This window comes from Chelonia mydas, chromosome 1, assembly GCF_015237465.2.
Source record: "Chelonia mydas isolate rCheMyd1 chromosome 1, rCheMyd1.pri.v2, whole genome shotgun sequence".
Taxonomy (NCBI): Eukaryota; Metazoa; Chordata; order Testudines; family Cheloniidae; genus Chelonia; species Chelonia mydas.
This window is the reverse complement of record NC_057849.1, coordinates 57,721,581-57,740,593: the sequence shown is the minus strand read 5'-3', so window position 1 is coordinate 57,740,593 and position 19,013 is coordinate 57,721,581. Positions and strand designations below refer to the sequence as shown.

Genomic DNA, 19,013 nt, shown 5'->3' with positions numbered 1-19,013 from the left:
CTACTGTGCTGGGGTAACAAATTGTTTATTTCCCCCACCCCCAGGGCCCTTGTATGTGTCCCTTGCATGAGGAACAATCCTCACTCCTTTAAGCTCAAAAGGGCTCTGGGTATATGAGAATGGAGAGCAACCTACACATGGACCACTTAGGCTGAAAGATCCAGGAAAAGGGAATGCAGTAGATGTGTAGAAAGAGCTCCTGATTGATCCCCAATCTGCTCCTGCAAAGCTGCCCTCTTCTAGCCCAGTGGAAGGGGATGAGGGAGAGGGAAGGCAAACAGAGTCTTCTAAAGAACAAACCTTTTTCACTGGGAGCAGGCTTGCCAATGTAGAGAGTCCTATCAGCTTTGGTCCACCTAAGGGGACAGGGAGAAGCTTCTTTCTGATCTGGCTTCTGTGAAGGCTAAATTCATGAGCCTGACAAGAAGTTCAGGGTAGGGCTGGCTGGGGGAAGTGTCTTCTAGTCCCTTTTACTATACCTCCAGATCACTACCTCCAGCCCGCAGGATCAGATGGAGATCAGCAGTACCCTCTACTCAACCCCGCTGCCTCCCCAGGAGATTTTCAAATAATCTCTCTTTTCCCAAAAGAGAGAGGAGCCCAGGTAGTAGTAGTGGCATGCTGGATTTGCTACCACTGGGATCATTCCTGCTTCACATGGCAAGCATTTAACTCCAGAGGTCATCTAGTAGCCAATCCTTTTGAAGGTGGAAAAGACATTGGAGAGAGAGAAGACAGTTTACTAACTGGAAATCTGAGCATCAAAAATCTTTCTGAAGCTAATTGGTGGAGCTATCTGTTTATGCAGAAGGGGAGGACAACCCACTGTCTAGCTTATTGGAGCTCCTCAAGCAGAAAATAGTTATGAAAGGTTGTCACATTTCTAATACTTAATCACTCTAAGAGTGCTTCAGCACTATGAAAAATGTAGCCAATGCTCCGAGTACACTTCAAAGCCCAAGACTCTGCTTGGGCTAACTGTTTCTTTTTTCCTAAAAAAGTATGATTGGAAAAAGGCAGCAGAGAAAACTTAGTAGATATGATTGCCTGAGCCAAGGTGATTCCATACCCTGCACCAAAGACCCTTGCACAAAATGCTACGGTTGATCAACAGACTCACTTCCAAATGAAGGGAAATACTGAGACTGTAGGTTTAAAAGTAGAACACCAAGAAAGAGAACCTAGGCTTCAACCATAGGGAGGTTCTGACCTGCCATACTGAAGTACATGATCCTAGAGATGTTCAAGATATGATGAGGGGCATTTTTAGCATCCAACCAGGTGCTCAAGCACTGCCAACTTTTGGGATCAACTATCAATTATATTGCTTATTGCCAAGAGTAGCACCTGTAAGGCCTTTTTACCAGCCTTAGCACCACTAAGGCAAAGCCAAGAGGGAGGGGTGATCATGAGGAGTGGGCCTGACTGTGTCCTCTCTGATATGCTGGGTTTGTGTCTCTGAAAAACAGGAAGTCTATCTTTATTTGACTTCTGGTGTGTGTGCGCCACGGCCCATGAGACTGCAGACTCTGCAAAAATATATCTGTACAACTAACTGCTTAAAAAGTACTTGTTTAATGTTTTTTCTTTGATTGACATGTTGTTGAGGTAACTGTAGCAGCTACTAACATAAAAAGGGGTAGATAGGTCTAAGGAATTTGGATTTGACTTTCTGGACATCTCTTGGAATTCCTGGCAACAGATGGATAGCTGGCCACTGGAAATTTGTCGTTTGACCACTCGAGACCCCTCCAGACCACAGGTAACTAATGTTTGGGGGTGCTCTATAACCTATTGCGTTTGTATGTGCTTGAGATTAAATAAAGCAGAGACTCTGAGTAAAGGTCTTGTAGCGAGAGTGCTAGAGACTAATCAAGTGCTAGCTTTAAGTGAAAGCACTTGGTTTTGATTTGTTTGTGTCAGCCATATAGCAGACAGAAGCACTGCGTCTCCCTTGGTTTATCCTGATACCACCTCGCAGAGAGTAAAGTTACCGAGAGGTTTGGGTTTGGGGAACCCCGCGTAACAGATACAGTCCATCAGAAATCCTTACTGAGGCTAAAAATTAAGAGACAGTTACATGGAGGATAAATAAACTGCAACTCTTGGTAAATAAATTGGCTATTGATGGTCAAATATGCTAATATCCCAGAATCAACTGGGCACAAATGATTCAGAGCAAAGAATTTGTTTATCTCCTATTACGGAAGCCCATATGAAAACCTTCAAGGCTGATTCACTGTAGGGATAATGGGCTAAAAGCTTTCCTTGGGGGGGGGGCGTGGAGGAACGTTTAGGGGGGCATGGCAGGCCCAGGCCAGGCAGGAAGGGAGCACCACCTAGCTTTGTCCTGCCCCCAGCTCTGCTCCCGGCCTCACCCCTCCCCCCAGCTGTGGCCTCAGCCTCGACCCCCTTACCTCTGTCCACATCCCCCTCACCCCTGGAGCCGTGCCCTGCTCCCAGCTCTTGGAAGGTGGGGGGCGCAGACAGGGTAAGGGGGGCATGAACCTCCAAAGCTGGAGGCCACTGCACTAAGGGGATGCAGATACTGTGGACAAGAGGGGCATGCACGTTCAGTTTACCCCTAGAGTAACAGAGACAAAGGGAATTACTGGCAGGTGCTGAGTACTGAGACACCCAGGGTGGTCAGGGTTACACAGGACTTCTGCATTCAGATTCCAGAGACTCCAATGGTAGTTTAAAAGACTGATAAAACACAGCCTGGGGCCAAGAAGAGTGAAGTCACAGGGGCAGGGTGTTTGAAGTGTGGGGAGCTGGGGAACATAAAGAGGCATTGCCTGGGCAAGTCTTTGAACTGTAAGTAGAGGAAACCACATCATGGGAGTGTGAGAGGGGGAAAACAGCAAACCTGGAGTATAGTAACCAGGACTGGAGCAGGACACAGAGTTCACCCTCCCCTCCATCACCCTCCCCTCTATTTACCAGGGATTTGGTGATCTCTCCTTTAGCCATGGGGCAGGAGAGCTTCAAAAGTGTGAAGTGCAGGAGGCAGCAGCCAAAAAAATCTCATGTAGAAAAAGAGCCCAACACTTGGGGGGAAAGGAAGCAAGGATCCCAGGGAATATGTGGGACAAGAATATTATTAAGGAGATTGTGGAGCAGATATTCAGTTTGCAGGTACAGCTGGAACCGCAACAGCAGCTAGCCAGGCTATAGGAGCAGCAACAGGACCTGTTACAAATCCTGCAGGAAAGAAGTGGCAACACTTACAGGTACTGAGCAGACAAGAGGGAGCTAGTGGGCTAGAGACCTGAGGCCTGGCTGAGGAGATGTTATGGTTCTGTACAGATGGGATATTTAAGACAGTGTGCCCTTGGGTAACTGGGGGAAAAGACAGAGTTGCTGGGGCTAATTGCAGGAAGAGCCACAGAAACCCCTCCAGGGAAAGCATGGAAAAGGCTTAATTGATTTTGTTGTGGAGAGGTTGGCCATGTAGCCGGGTGGTTACCCCGCTCCAGCCCTGAAAGGGTTAAAAGCCAGCCCTTGGAGAGGGCTAGGGCTGGGAGCCAATCAGAAAAGGCTGAGAGGCAGACAACCAGGGCCAGACTGGGCCCTATAAAAGGCTGCAGGGCCAGAAAGCAGTCAGTCTTTCTCCAGCCTTGGAGAGAGATGGACCTGGCTGCCTGAAAGAGGAAAAGGGTACCTTGGACAGCGCAGTGCTGGGGAAGGGCAGGGGGAGCTCCAGCCTGGAAAATCCCCAGACCGAGGCCTTGCTGTCAGGGCCAGAGGAGGTACTAGGGCTGTGGGGAGGCAGCCAGGGGAGGAAGAGGCAACAGGTCCAACCCCCTGGCTGATGATGAGTGACCATTTCAGACTGCAGTTTGCCCCTGAGGGAAGGGGCTAGATGAAGACTGGCAGTGGGTCACTGAGGCGAGGTGGGATTAGAGGTGGGGTTCCTTGGAGAGGGGAGGACCCCAAGTGTGGGAGTACTGCTGCAGGCAGTACCCAAGAGAAGGAGCACCACGGGCAGGGAGGGATGTGGGGCCTGAAGTATAATGGTGGAGATTGATAATGAAAGACAAGCAGTGACTACAGGAGAGACACTGGCCAGCAGGAGGCGCTCTGAGGCCGGAATGAGCTAATTTCCGGACTGACCACCAGGAGGTGCCACGGAGGTGAGTGCTCAACCTCTTACAGGCCATATAAAAGGATTTTTCCCTTTGATGAGGTGGACACACTGCAGGAAGAAATGCAGGAGCCCCAAGAATGGACAGGAGAAGAAGAGGGTGTCTGACAGCACTAATGCATAGAAGGTGCATGCACCTCAGCTGGCACTAGAGACAGTGAATGAAATAATTGTGATCACAGACACAAATCTTACTGAGGTGTCAGTGCACACTGATGTCCCCACAGGGGCCACAAACTGACAGTAAAGAACCCACAAAGAAAACCAGGTGAAGACTGTGAAATCTTTCTAGGCAGAGAGGCCTGAGAGAGAGACCCTGATCAACCAGGGCAGAGACTGGTACATGCATTCCAAGCAGACAGACCTGGGCGGGAGACACTGAGAAACCAGGGCAGAGCCCACTACAAGCTCTACATGTCACGAGACCTTGAGAAACCAAGGCACAGTCTGCTACAAGCTCTCCAGGCAGAAAGCGAAGACTCTGAAAGACCAGGACAGAGATTGCTACAAGCTCCCCAAGTATAGAGGCTGGGAGACAGACTCTGAGGAACCAGGGCAGAGACTGATAAAAGTTCTCAAAAGAGGCCTGGGAGAAGAACCTGACTACGAAGGCCAGAGATTGTGAAAAGCTCTTTAGGCAGAGGCCTGGGGGGAGAAGACCCTGAATAAGCAGGGCAAATACTGTTATAGGAGGGACATTACCCTCAATAGGACCACCACCTCAAATACTTTCTGTGAGGGAAGGTATGTGATGGTGTATAGCAGGCCCTTCATAGCCCCTGCTGGAGGCCCTTCAATCCTACTACACCTTGCCCCAGGAAGGAGCTGCAGAGGTGGGCCCTCCAGGTCTGCCTACAAAGGCTGCTTCTGTGCCCAGTGGGCTCAGATAAAAGGAGCTGCAGAGCCTGAGCAGGTTAGTTGCTGGCTGGAACCAGAGGGACAAAGAAGGGTACTCTGATCTTAATGCACTGTAGCACTAGAAGTTAACCTACACTGACTAGCACATCTAAAGAATAATAGTTTTGTTGCCATCTTTGGAATGCGGACCATTATACCTACTAACTGAACTAAGCAAGAATGTTAAATACACAGGCTATGGATCAGCTGCATCCTTGGAGCACTTTAGTTATTCCTAATAAACTGGAAGAGTATTTTAATTTAGTCAAAGGAAATTGGGTCTCTAATTGATGTGTTTCTTTCTAACACTATTCCAGTATAAATGTAGATCTGGTATTCAGTGGGGACCGTAACACTTCAGTGAATTTTACATCTAAGCTTTAAAACCTAACCAAAGCAACATGTACTTAATCATCTGTTCAATGTTTTTCACAAAGGAACAGTTTCTCATAGACGTAAACCCTAAACATGGTAGAGATTTATTTTATATGGAATTTACAATTAAAATACTTACACATTTATGAGCGGTACCCATTGCCTAAGATTTTTAGTGTATTAACATAATTAAAATAAAATTTAAATTAATATAAAGCAAATACTAACAGTAGCTAAACCAAGCCAGAGAATGCATTCAGTTTCTAAAAAGGCTACCCTATGGACCACAGCCACATTCCTCAATCCTATCAATATAACACCCTTTTACAACAGACCTTCTCAGGCAAAATTCTGAGCTAACGGAGGAGGCCTTACGCTATGTTCTAAAGTACAAATGCTGGGTCTAGTAAAGCAAATTCTAGAGTAGAGGACTCACCACTGAATTTGCCAGTCCCTCAAAGCTTAAAAGTAGGTCCTATTAACAAAACTGCTTTGTCTCAAATATTAAAAAGATACTCAGGAACTGGGTGCGTACTACTAAACAGTTTTGGACCAAAGCGCATGGTACCCAGAAGCAAATAGAAAACCAGTACAGAACTCAGGTTTCAGAGTAACAGCGGTGTTAGTCTGTATTCGCAAAAAGAAAAGGAGTACTTGTGGCACCTTAGAGACTAACCAATTTTAAATTGGTTAGTCTCTAAGGTGCCACAAGTACTTCTTTTCTTTTTTCAGTACAGAACTGGAATTCAAAAGTAATGTGCTCAATATAGCTCAGAACACTAAGTAAATGGGTTGCTATGTTCTTCACTTGCTGAGACCTGATTTATGCTACAAAGATAGCTTGGTGTAAGACACCTTGTGTTGACCTGTTTGTGTATGTGTCTACACTCAAATTTGTCTCATGCCAACACAGGCGCCTCATTACAGCAATGCACTAAAACCACCTCCCCAAACAGTGAGCCCCATGGTCAATCTTCTGAGGCTGACGCAGTGCAAGTATAGACAATGAATGACCTGCATCAACTCTAACAGTCCTCTAGCAGCTGTCTCACAATGCCCCATTTCTTGCAACAGTGACACTCTGGTCACAATTGTAAACTCCACTGCTCAGAGGTCACAGAGGCTGGAAGCTTTTCCTCCCCACATGTATTTTTAAATGCCTTTTCCTGATTGTCCAGCTTTGTGAGCACACCTAGCAGATATTCCTTGTTGTGTGCAACTGCCCAACCAACCATGCCAGCTCCATGCACTAGACACACTTCTGCCTGGAGCAGACAAGAGGTACTAGATCTCCTGAGCCTGTGGGGAGAAGAGGCAGTGCAAGTACAGCTATTAACCTGCCATAGAAATGTGGACATCTATGAAAAGATTACACAGGGGATGCAGGAAAAGGAGTATGACAGAGATCAGCAGCAGTACTGCAGGAAAGCAAAGGAATTGCGGCAGGCAATTCCACAAGACCAGGTACGTCAACAATCCATCTAGTGCTGCACCCCAGACCTACCACTTTTACAATGAGCTGTGTGCTATACTTGGCAGAGACCCCACCAGCAACCCCCAAACCACTGTCAATACCTCGGAGGAGTCCAAGACAGAAACCCCTGTTATGAACAGCAAGGAGGAAGAGGAGAAGAGAGAGATGCAGAGGTAGGATCCAGCCATGCCACAAATCAGGACCTGTTTGAGTCTCTACAACAACCTAGTCAGTCCTGCCAGCCAAGCACAGATAAACCCAGTGAAAGGGAAGAGACCTCAGGTAAGTGCATGCATGTATTTTCCCTTACAACATTTAAATTTAAAGATGGCACCCATCCCCAGGTTAACATGACACAGGTATAGACTTTTTACTGTTTTACTCATATGAGAAGAGGTAGCAGTGCAACAAACAGAGGTACATCTGGTGTTTGCTCATTCCCCTATTGGTTTAGGTGGTAGAGGAGGGGCATAAAGAGCAGTTTGTTCCTTGCATCCTTCTGAGAGACTTTTGATGAAACTTTCATGGAGATACTCTGCAGTCCTTTCCCAAAGATTTCTAGAGATGGCTGCCTTATTTCTTCCTCCACAGTAGGACACTTTCCCACATCACTCCATGATGAGTTCGACAGGTACCATTGCAGTAAACAGGTTAGGGGCATATAGGCCCAGGCAGCTTTGGGATGCCGGTAACAGCTGAGCTCTCTGTGCCTTGTTACCCGCAGAAGTGAGATATCAGCTAAAATCACAACCACCTGTAGAAAACAGTGCCAATATTCAATACCACTGCCCTATACTCATACCCATGGAATACAGACTGAAATTTTACTGTTTCAACCACAATGGACATCATTTGTGTACTGAAATGGACAGAAATAGTGGTGTCTTTCCAGTTTTAAAGCTCTGTTACATTTATAGTGTATTGCCTGTTGTTTTTTGTACATGGTTTTTCTGCACTGTTTGCCATTCCATACCTTTCTGTTTTTTGGAAATAAAATTATCTTTATTAATTCACAACTCATAGTGCAAAATGCACAGCAGTACTCAAAGAATCCCATATTTGTAAATGTAGAGCACCACACAACTCATAGATTCAAGAAAACACCGTCACAGCTATAAATGTACTGCAAGCATCACACAATCCTTACCAGCACCCAAAGCTTCAGACCCAGACAACAGACCAGCACAGAACACTATAGTGGCTGACTGTTAAAGTCTTCTTTCAAAGCCACCCTCAACTGAATCGCTCCATACTGAGCTCTTGTCATGGCCCTTGTGTCTGGTTGTTGAAAGTCAGCAGACAACTGCTCTACCTCTGCCTTCCACCCTGGCAGCAGCTCTTCCCCCTTAACCTCACAGACATTGTGCAGGACATAACAGGCAGCTATAACCATTGGGATATTTTATATCTAATCTAGTGAGTGAACACTGCCAGCATCCCTTCAATCTACCGAAAGCACATTCAACAGTCATTCTGCACCTGCTTAGACAGTAATTCAATCCTTCCTTGGAGCTGTCCAGGTAGCCAGTATACAGTTTTATGAGCCAAAGGAGCAAGTCTGGGTCCTCCAGGATTACTAACGGCATTTCAATATTGCCAGTCAGGAAAGAACATCCCTGTTTGCAGCTTTCTGAACAGTCCTGTGTTCTTAAAGATGCAAGCATCGTGCACCTTCCCTGGCCAGCCCACACTGAGATCAGTGAAGTGTCTTTGGTGATCCGCTAACCCTTGTATAATCATAGAGAAGTGCCCTTTCTGTTGATGTACTCTGTGGCAAGGTGGACTGCCAAATAAGAATATGTATGCAGTCTATCACCCCACTTCAGTGCAGGAAGCCCATTGCTGGAAATCCTTCCATTATGTCCCTCAAATTCCTAAGAGCTACAGTCCTGTGTAGCAGAAACAATTAATGGACCTACACACTTGCATGACAACGGCCCCCACTGTGAATTTTCCAACTTCAAAATGATTTCCCACTAACTAGTAGCAATCCTGCAGGTCTGAAAATACAGAAGAATCACGTGTCCTGTATTTGCAATGTTCATGAGAATGGTGTCGAGCTCTGTGCTTCTGTCAGAAGTGGTGGACACCAAAAAGTGCCGTGCAGGTTTGTGGGATTTTTTTTTAAAAGTATGAAGATTATGGGATATGGATGGCATTATAGGATGGAGAAAGTTGCATTGTGGGAACTTGACCCCTAGCTCACAGAGATTCCTGCACGATTCATTTCTACCTCACAACACATTGCCAAAAATTTCCCAAAAGGCATTGCACTGGACAGCAGCTCATGGCACACTGGGATACCTACCTATAGAGCATTGCATTTCACATTGACACAAGCACTCCTGGTGAAAATGTGCATCACGAACACAAGCAGCCAAATATGCACATGCATGAGTGATATATAAGGCTATGTTTTAGTCATGGGCATTTTTAGTAAAAGTCATGGACAGATCACGGGTAGTAAACAAAAATTCACGCCCTGTGACCTGTTTGTGACTTGTACTATATGCCCCTGACTAAGCCTTTGTTACTTGGGGGGGGGGGGGGGAGGGAGGAGAGGGCAGCCCAGGGGCGCTCTGGGGGCAGGCAGCCTAGGACCCGCGCTGGTGCTGAGGGTGGGCGGGCGGCAGCATGTGGCCTGGGACCCCTGCTGGTGCTGAGGAGGGGTTGGCAGTCTCCCTACCTGGCTCTGTGTGGCACCGTGGATGTGACAACATGTCCCTCGGCTCCTAGGCGGAGGCACAGCCAGGGGGCTCCGTGCACTGCCTCTGCCCCAAGCGCCGATTCCACAGCTCCCACTGGCCGGGAACCACAGCCAATGGGAGCTGCAGGGGTGACGCCTACAGGCGGAGGCAGTGCACAGAACTGCTTGGCTGTGCCTCTGCCTAGGAGCAGACCGAGGGACATGTAGCCACTTCTGGGGAGCCCCCCGCCCAAGGTAAGTGCCGCCTGGAGCCCTCACCCCCTCCCGCGCCCCAACCCCCTGCCCCTGTTGCCCTGAATTTGAAGGGTGTATACCCCAGAATGTGATCAAGTTAATTGCAACCATATTATGTGCATTCAGCCACCCTGAATTAATGAAACAGAATACCACATAGTTAAGGATTAATTTGGAAACAGGCTTTTAGAAGCAAGGTTATATCTAGCTGGCAGTTTCTGTTAATCAGAATGGGAGGAGGGGATAAACAAGTAAAGAATTGAGACTAAAAACCTTGGTGGTTGGAATACCTTGAGTCTAAACCTCTCTGATATTAAAAGTTTATTGAAAGTTAGAAAAGTGATGATCCAGGAGGTGTCATTATGATCTATATGTTTTGTAGAAGTTAGTCATAAAAGGTTAGCTAATAGAGTGTACTTTGGAGCAGCGCTCTGAAGACATCTTGAGAGACCTTTTCCCCCGGTGGGTGAACAACTGGCCATTGCAAACCGCCTGTTAGTTACTCAATAGCGATCCAGATGTTAGGTAAATATCTGGGATGTTCTAAACCTATTGCTTATGTTTGTGTGTGCTTAAATCTAAAAAACTGCAGTTTTAGATAGAGCACGCTTACTCTCCCTATGTCCATCACAAAAAGAATAAAAAGGTTCCCCGGTTCTCCAAATCCAAACCACTCAGCAGCTCTACTTGTCTTGCATTAGCCACCATGCACTGCATAACTGAAGTCGATGTAACCTACATTGACTTACTGCAGTGTCTGCACCATGCTATGTTGACAGAAGCTCTCTCGTTGACATAGCTTCTGCCTCTCGTTGCGGTGGTTTACAGAAGTCAACAGGAGAGCGCTCTCCCATCGACTTGGCATGTCTTAACCAGACTCGCTAAATTGACACCGCTGCATCCATCACAGCAGCGCTGATTTAGCCCATAGTGAAGACAAGCCCTCAGACACTATGGAGAACAGAGCTATGAGAAGGGACCTCCAGAACAGGATACCTATACACAGGGCTGGCTCTAGGATTTTTGCCGCCCCAAGAAAAAAATGTTTGCCCGTCCTGCTTTTTTTTGGTGCCCCCCCGGCTCCGCCCCTTCCCAACCCCTTCCCCAAATCCCCAGCCCCGCCTCCTCCCCCAGGCGTGCTGCATTTCCCCCATCCCACTGCTTCCTGCGGCTCCCCCCCCGTAACCCCCCACCCTAGCTCACCTCCGCTCCACCTGCTCCCCTGAACATGCCTCTGCTCTGCTTCTCCCCCATCCCTCTCAGGCGAGGGAGAGGCAGCGCATTCAGGGGAGCAGGCAGAGAGGAGGTGAGCGAGGGTGGGGGGGGTAAGAGGAACTGCTCCCTGCCCCAGTTCACCTCCGCTCCACCACCGCCGCCTCCCCTGAGCGCGCCGCCGCTTGGCTTCTCCTCCCTCCCTCCCAGTCTTGCCACGCAGAAGCGGCTGTGCATTCAGGGGAGCAGGCGGAGGTGGAGCAGAGGCGAGCTGGGGCGGCAGGGGCACATTTCTAGGGGCGGCATGGCCGGCACCGGAATGCTGCCCCTAGAAATGTGTCACCCCAAGCACCTGCTTGTTTTGCTGGTGCCTAGAGCCAGCCCTGCCTGTACAATCACCCCCAATCAAAACAAAGGAGACCATCTTGTATATTCCCACAGAAAAATGTCACCCCATAAAACGCAACTGACTGCCTATGATTTAGCACCTACAATCTGTCAGAAAGTCTCAGCATTTTTTATAGTTCCATAGTTTCAGTCATTAAAATTAACAAATACTGTAGGTTGTATTTTTAGGTTTAAATTTTTAAAATTAACTAAAGTGTATTTTTCAAATGCATTTATCCTTTCTTATGCACCAAAATTAAAAAAAAAAAAAAGATTAGGATGCAACAACAACAAAAAACACGGTAAGCTCACCTACTGATAGGAGACGCCATGTCACAGCAGGAGTAGCAAAACAAGCAAACACATCATCTGTGCAGGCAAAGTGCGTAAGGTGTGGAAGAATCACAGACTGGCCACGGCACTGACCCCACATATACACATGGCCACCCTGGGTTTTAGCAGCAGAAGTGTGAGCAGAATGGCAGGCTGCAATTTCTATAACTCTAAATTCACAAGCAAACAAAAACACTGGCATAAGGACAAAGTGCAGTGAAAAAGCTTACTACCACATACCTACTTTTGTAGGCTTGCATGCATTTCAAGTTTTATGGGAATATATTCCTCCCCCCACCACTCCCCTCATAAATGACAAAATGTTTCCATAGCATGCAAGACAACTGAAAATAAGGTTGTTCGCTATTTGTACATATACAGCATCTAGTTACTCCTCTCAATTTTAACCCTGAAAACAGCAAATCACATTTATCATAGAATATTTTACTATTTAATTAAAACCACATCAAAGTGCAACCATTACAATATTACACCTATTCTTAGCGTTACTTCTAACTAATATGCATGCACATGTACTAACTAAATTATTCTGTAGGCCATCTTTTAGAACATTTTCCAAGTGAAGGACCTAGACCCAAGGAAAGCACTAATTAAAGAACATTACCCCCCTCACTTTAGCTATGTTAAGATGCTTCACTAACCCTAGAGGTTGATTTTAGGTTTTCAAAACTCCCATCACATTCAATGTTACACAACCCACTGTTTTGCAGTCTGAAGTATAACTTGTCTGATTAGTGGTGAAGTTGTATATATATATATTTAAGACAAAATCTTGCAGCCCTTAGTGTGAGGTAACACTCCCATGGTCATAAGGAACACAGGATTTGGCCAACAACTGATGAAGACAATATATAACATTTTTATTAAAAGGTACTAAACATATTTGGACTGCGGCACAAATATTTTAAGCAAAAAATAAATACTGATGTTTGAAAAAAGCAACAAATTAAGAGGAAATAACAACACCACACAATATCATACAGCAATGACCTCTTCCTTCTAGCAGGTAGAGACAGAAACAATTGTAAGAGTAGCATTACACATTTTTGAAGTCTTTCACAGCAGGAAAACCAAAATGGTTTATTCGACAAGACCCTAATATACTCTAGTAAGGAACACATTCACATTTCCACTGATAGAAACACAAAGTATTGCATTATCCATAGAAATTATTCTATTACCGATTATCAGAAACTAAGATTAAGAAATTTGTAAAAGCTAAATTTTCAAGCAGAAATATAATTTTATTCCCTCCAGCCTTCCCCTTACTAATCTAGGACTACAAAACATAGAAGCAGTATTTAATGCAATAGCTACAGGCAAATTGTAAATATCCACTCTTCTAACTTTTTCCACATTTTTTTGTCTGATCAATCTTAATGGTAAACTATTATTAACATAGCAAATAAATTGTAAAAAAATAAGAAGCCTTGTTTTTGGTTGACTCAGTATAGAGAAGTGGCAGCACAGCACCAATTACAACATACAATTAAAACTCATAAAATACTCTGAGAAGTAGGATGCAGCTGAAGGAGAAAGAGAGGCAGGAAACAGCCAGCCCCAGAATTTGTAGTCTCCCTTTCACATCTATTTATCATGGCAATGCATATGTTTCCAGCTAGGTCAAATTTTAACTTACAAATGTAAATGTCAGCCAACATTAGAATCTATTCAGGTTTAGGTCTGTGAAATAACCACAGCTAGCAATTACAAGTGATTTCTACCAAAAAAGTCACTGTGATTTTGCGCAGCACTTCCGTGATTATTTTGATTAATGCCTGATTATTATAGTGTAAATATTACCTGTCCTTATCAACAATAACTGGTGCAGGGTAAGACTGGTTACTTTTATTGCCAGTGCCTAATTGACCATACGAATTGGCTCCCCATGCATACAGCTGACCTTCATCTGTTAGCACTAATGTATGTGCATAGCCACAGGCAACCTGCAATGAATAATAATAAAAAAAATCTCATCTTACTTACCAGCAAATTAATTCAGACAAATAAATATATTTTCATATTGTTGATTCTATATCCAAGAAGATAAACACATAGGTAGGGCCCTACCAAATTCACGGTCCATTTTGGTCAATTTCACGGTCACAGGATTTTAAAAATTGTAAATTTCATGATTTCAGCTATTTAAATCTGAAATTTCATGGTGTTGTAATTGTAGGGGTCCTGACCCAAAAAGGAGTTGTGTTTGTGTGTGTGGGGGTGTCGCAAGATTATTGTAGGGAAGGTTGCTGTCCTGCTACTCTTACTTGTGCACTGCTGCTGGCGGCGGCGTTGCCTTCTGAGCTGGGCAGCTGGAGAGTGGCGGCTGCTGGCTGGGAGTCCAGCTCTGAAGGCAGAGCCACCACCAGCAGCAGCACAGAAGTAAGGATGTCATGGTACGGTATTGCCACTCTTACTTCTGCGCTGCTGCCTGCAGAGCTGGGCCCTCAGTCAGCAGCTGGCACTCTCCAACTGCGCAGCTCTGAAGGCAGCACAGAAGTAAGGGTGGCAATACTGTGACCTCCCTAAAAGTACTTTGCAACTCCCCTGCAATTCCTTTTGGGTCAGGACCCCCAATATGAGAAACACTGGTCTCCCTGTGAAATCTGTATAATATAGGGTAAAAGCACAAAAAGACCATTTTTCACGGTCCGTGATGCGTTTTTCATAGCCCTGAAGTTGGTGGGACTCTACACACAGGCAATACAACTTACAAAAATAAAAAACACAGATCACACTATAATTGGGAACAGAAATAGGATGAGAGATTTTGAGCAAAGAAATGCATGTGAGAAAACCTGCTTATATTTTTTAAAAATTCACAAGCCAATAACCTTTTAAGAGCACAGTAATGAAAAACGTACAAAAGAAGAAATAACAGAGGCACGTTGAAACACAACAAGGGGATCTCAGAAGCAGGTGAAGTGAGAGAGAACTAGGACAACTTTACAAATTTTGCAGTAAAACTCGTATCATGGCATAAATTAAAGTTTGAAACTATGGGCCTGATGCTGTAAATGCTTGCTACCAAGTTTAGTGCTAACTACTGTAAATAGTCCCACTGAATTATAGTATTAAACGCTATGGCTTCCATCCAGCTAAAAGCTTAAGACTTAAGTGTTTAAGCATGTGACATCCATCCCACTGACTTCTATGGGACTAGTTATGTGCTTACAGTTAAACATATACTTAAGTATACTTAAGTCCTTTGTTGAATCAAGGCCTATATCTAACTGTAAATACCTGGGATCTAAATCAAAACTTGTTATTAAAGCAACACTTTCTTAAAAGGAGAAAAAGATAATGGAAAGTAGGAAAGAATATTTTTCTTAATTATGCTAGGGACCTCCTTCTCCATTATGATGCCCTCCCAGCTAAGCTCTCTTGTGAGGGCCCTTACCTGTGAATGGGAATTGGATAGAAAGCGATGTATTTTTATTTATTTCAATTGATAAAAAACATCCATCCAATGTTACAATTAGGAACCAATCTTCAAAAGACTGCTTTCCTAAATCCCCCATAACCATCCACTGACAGATTTCTCCAGCACCATCTCTTATAAATTCATTTTCTTCTTCCTAGGAACAGCCAAGGAGAACAAGGGGGCCTTGGAGTGTGGCCTGGTGGTCAACAAACTTTGGCTTTGACAAACAAAAGTAGATGTCAATGAAAGATGAGAGTGCCAATTACCTTTCAAGAGGAACTAAACATGGATTATAAAGATCCCTAAAATTCCTCCGATGAAATCCTGGCTCCACTGAAGTCAATAGCAAAACTCTAATTGACTTCAACTGGGCTACATTTTCACCCTTCTGTCTAGTGGAGGGGAAAGTTCATTTTTCAGATGTATATTTTCATTACTATGTTTAGGGCTTTAACCAAACCACTAATGCCTTGCCTCCATTGAGTGCAGAATATTCCCTTTAGAATCTGCATTTGCCACATGCTATTTCTTCTGTTCATAAAGGGCTTGACATGACATAATAAACATACCCGCTGCACACGAATGCCTTGCAAAGCAGCTATTCTACAGGGTGTTGGCTGATTACCACTGCTACCCAATCCAAGCTGGCCATTACCATTGTAACCCCAGACATAGACCTAAAAAGGAAGATTGAGATTTTAATTAGTTTGCTATGTAGTTTCTCCACTTCTCTTGAAAAAAACATATCTATTTTACAGTGTTATAATGTGCAATTCTCTGCAATGACACCTCCAAAGAAGCTCTCTTCTTCTAAAAGGGGCAAAGAGTCCTGTGGCACCTTATAGACTAACAGACGTATTGGAACATAAGCTTTCGTGGGTGAATACCCATGCATCCGACGAAGTGGGTATTCACCCATGAAAGCTTATGCTCCAATACGTCTGTTAGTCTATAAGGTGCCACAGGACTCTCTGTCGCTTTTACAGATCCAGACTAACACGGCTACCCCTCTGATATCTCTTCTTCTAGTGATTTATAAAAATATTTTTGCACATTATATGGCAGGTCGCACACAACTCCCCTTGACAATATCAACTATACAGTGCACTAAAATTCTACCCCATGTATTCTGTTTGCCCAGTCCAAGTCTTCCAGGAATATATCATCCAATACTTAGAATTTTTAGTACATAGAAGTGGACTACCAGTAACTGTTCTGTTCCCTGGTATGCAAAGCAAGCTCTGCTTCTAGCTTCCTTTGTCATAGAGCTCATCTCTTATTTAAAAATTGATCCCAAAAGAAAACACACAAAAATATCTTGAACTGGAAGAAGCAGGTCTTAAACACAAGTGATACAGTTTGAGTAAACTTAAGGATATTATTCTGAATACTTCAAAAAAGCATCTGGGGAAGTATATTTCACTACTCTGCTACCTCTTTAGTGAAAAAAGTGTTCCATTCATGTTTTATACACTGAACTGCAGGTTTTATGAGTTTTATCACATTAATAAACATAACCTATTTGCAATAGCAACCAATTATGGACAAAGAAAAAAGAAAAACGCACTGTCCCTATGGCATCTGTTTTGAAAAGCCTTTTAGATATGTTCAGGCAAACTGGAAAAGACAAAACATGTGAATTACAAATAAGAGTAAATCCTGCATGAGTGGATGTGTAAGATTTTTTCAGTCTCTCTTCCTGAAATCTAAACAAAAACTCCATAGGAGAAAATGAGAGTTGCTCATCTGTAACTAGAGTTCTCAAAGACGGACTCTACGCATTCACCATCTTGGGTAGAATGCTTCATAGCAGCGCCTGTTGCACTGCTCTTGCACCCCCTCCTCTCATTTTTGTTCCTGAACTTTCTGAAGACCAGAGGGTGTGGTTTTCCAGCCATCTCAGTTCCTGCACTGCCTCCTCAGATTCAAGAATATAATTAGGACTCCGAGGAAGAGGCAAAGGTGAGCATGGACTGGGAATATGAAGAGTCCAGTTCCATGCACTGTACAATTTCTCAAAGAACTCCACTTACAGGTAAGCAGCCTTCATTTATTCTTCCAGTAGTCTGTACACCTTCCCATTCTTGGGATAGTTTGATAAGCAATACTGTCTACTGAGGACACAGCTGGGACACACAGACCTAATTAAACAGTGTCTTGAGTACTGCCCTAACAATCTGTGCATCAGATCTGGATGCTAAAGCAAGAGAAAGCAATATTTAGTAAATTTGTGTATTGAACTCCGTTTCAACTCTGCAGATTTCAATAATGGAAATATGTCTAAGTCATGCCAAAGAACCTGCCTTAGCCCTAGTGGAATGTGTGCTAACTTTTACAGGAAGAGGGACAGAGGCTTTGTGGCTCCCCTTAATACACAGTCTAACCCAGTCTCACCCTAACCCATTAGGCGAGCATTGAGATGAAATAGCCTAGCCCTTACTATTCTCTCTGTAAGATATAAAGAGATCTAGGGACTACCTAAAGAGAATGCCTCTGACCTTTTAGCATCTAGGACATAGAGTTCTGGCTCACTTAAATGCATGAGGTCTGGAAAGGATATTGATAGACTAATTATTCACTTAAGACTGAAATCAGTTATTATACGCTGGGAAGGAATTTAGGATGTGTGTGGAGGATTACTTTGTCCTTGTGGAACACTGTGAATGGTGGAGACACCATCAAGGTTTGCAGTTTGCTTATACTTCTGGCAGCTCTTGTTTCTATAACAAATACTGTCTTGATTGACAGGTGAACCAGTGAACACTCATGTATTGGTTCAAAGGATGGTCTCATTAAATTGAGTAAGGACTAGATTAAAATCCCATGATGGCAGGGGAGTTTCTTGTCTGGTGGACAGATGTTCACTATACCCTTCATAAATCTCTTAACTGAGTCATGGATAAATTCGGTCTGCTGTCCACTGCTAGGCTGAAATGGCAACTAAGTGACTTTCAGCAAGAATACCGATAGGTCGAACAGCTTCTGGTGTAGCAAGTATTCAAGTATGGACTGAATTAATGCTGATGATGAAGATATGTTTTTATCCAATGCCCAAAAGACAATTCTTATCTACTGGAGTCACAGCACTTATGTATAGATTGCTTTTTGGAGTTTAGTAGCATGTGTTGCATGCCTGATGAACTAGCATTTCTCGACCACGCTGTTAAAGTATAGGGACTGTGGGGTCTGAGTGCAAGCTTTGGCTGGCCTCCTGAGAACAGACCTGTGGTAACATCACAGGGAGAGAACCATATACTCACCTGGAGAGATAAGGGTCTGGAAGCCACTGCTGCCTTGCCCATGTGGGAGCAATAAGAATTACCATGGAACAGTAGTATTTATCTTCTGTACTTCTCTTTGGATTAGAGGAAATAGGGATAAAGTGTAGAGGAGGCCTATTCCCCAGCTGGATAGGAATGCATTTGAAATGGACAGGCTGCCTACTCCTGCTCTCGAACAGAACCTCAGGTATTTGGTATTGTGTCTCACTGCTAACATCTGTTTCTGCCACTGATGGGGTTAGGGACCATTCCTGTAGCTCTTCCCCTCTCTGTCAGCTGATTGACCAGGCTGTTGTCCTTTCCCACTAGGTGAAGTACTATCGAGTAAATGCTGTCATGGATGCATCAGTCCTATAGTACTTTAACTTCCTTGCACTACTATGTGGAAGGAGTTTCTCCTTGTTTGTTCACATAAAGCACAGCTGTCATTTTGTCAGTGACTACTTGGACTATGCTTTAAGTGAAGTAGAAAGAATTTGAGACCTAGATGGATTGCCCTCATCTCCAATACATAGATATGC

General features: G+C 44.4%; 1 protein-coding gene and 1 long non-coding RNA gene across 51 annotated transcripts in view; one reads left to right on the top strand and one right to left on the bottom strand.

Annotated features, from left to right (window-relative positions):
* Nucleotides 1-19,013, bottom strand: part of LOC102937587 (RCC1 and BTB domain-containing protein 2) — a 93,723-nt gene that overhangs the window by 41,281 nt on the left and 33,429 nt on the right. For 48 of the 50 annotated variants that reach the window (XR_006283710.1, XR_006283704.1, XR_006283702.1 and 45 more), the window contains 3 exons: nucleotides 15,781-15,888; nucleotides 13,591-13,733; nucleotides 11,746-11,936 (listed from right to left, as the gene is read on the bottom strand). Coding sequence is in view for 8 of the 50 variants with exons in the window: in XM_043522316.1 (XP_043378251.1) it covers nucleotides 11,746-11,936; nucleotides 13,591-13,733; nucleotides 15,781-15,888 (442 nt within the window). In the remaining 42 variants the exon portion in view is untranslated. Of the gene's footprint in view, nucleotides 1-7,274; nucleotides 7,648-11,745; nucleotides 11,937-13,590; nucleotides 13,734-15,780; nucleotides 15,889-19,013 lie in introns of those variants that run through there. The other 2 variants (XM_037893903.2, XM_043522322.1) reach the window with 2 other exon arrangements.
* On the top strand, nucleotides 1,702-18,974 carry LOC122461647. Its single transcript, XR_006283728.1, has 3 exons — nucleotides 1,702-1,838; nucleotides 6,806-6,813; nucleotides 18,962-18,974. It is a non-coding gene; the product is annotated as an uncharacterized LOC122461647 (long non-coding RNA).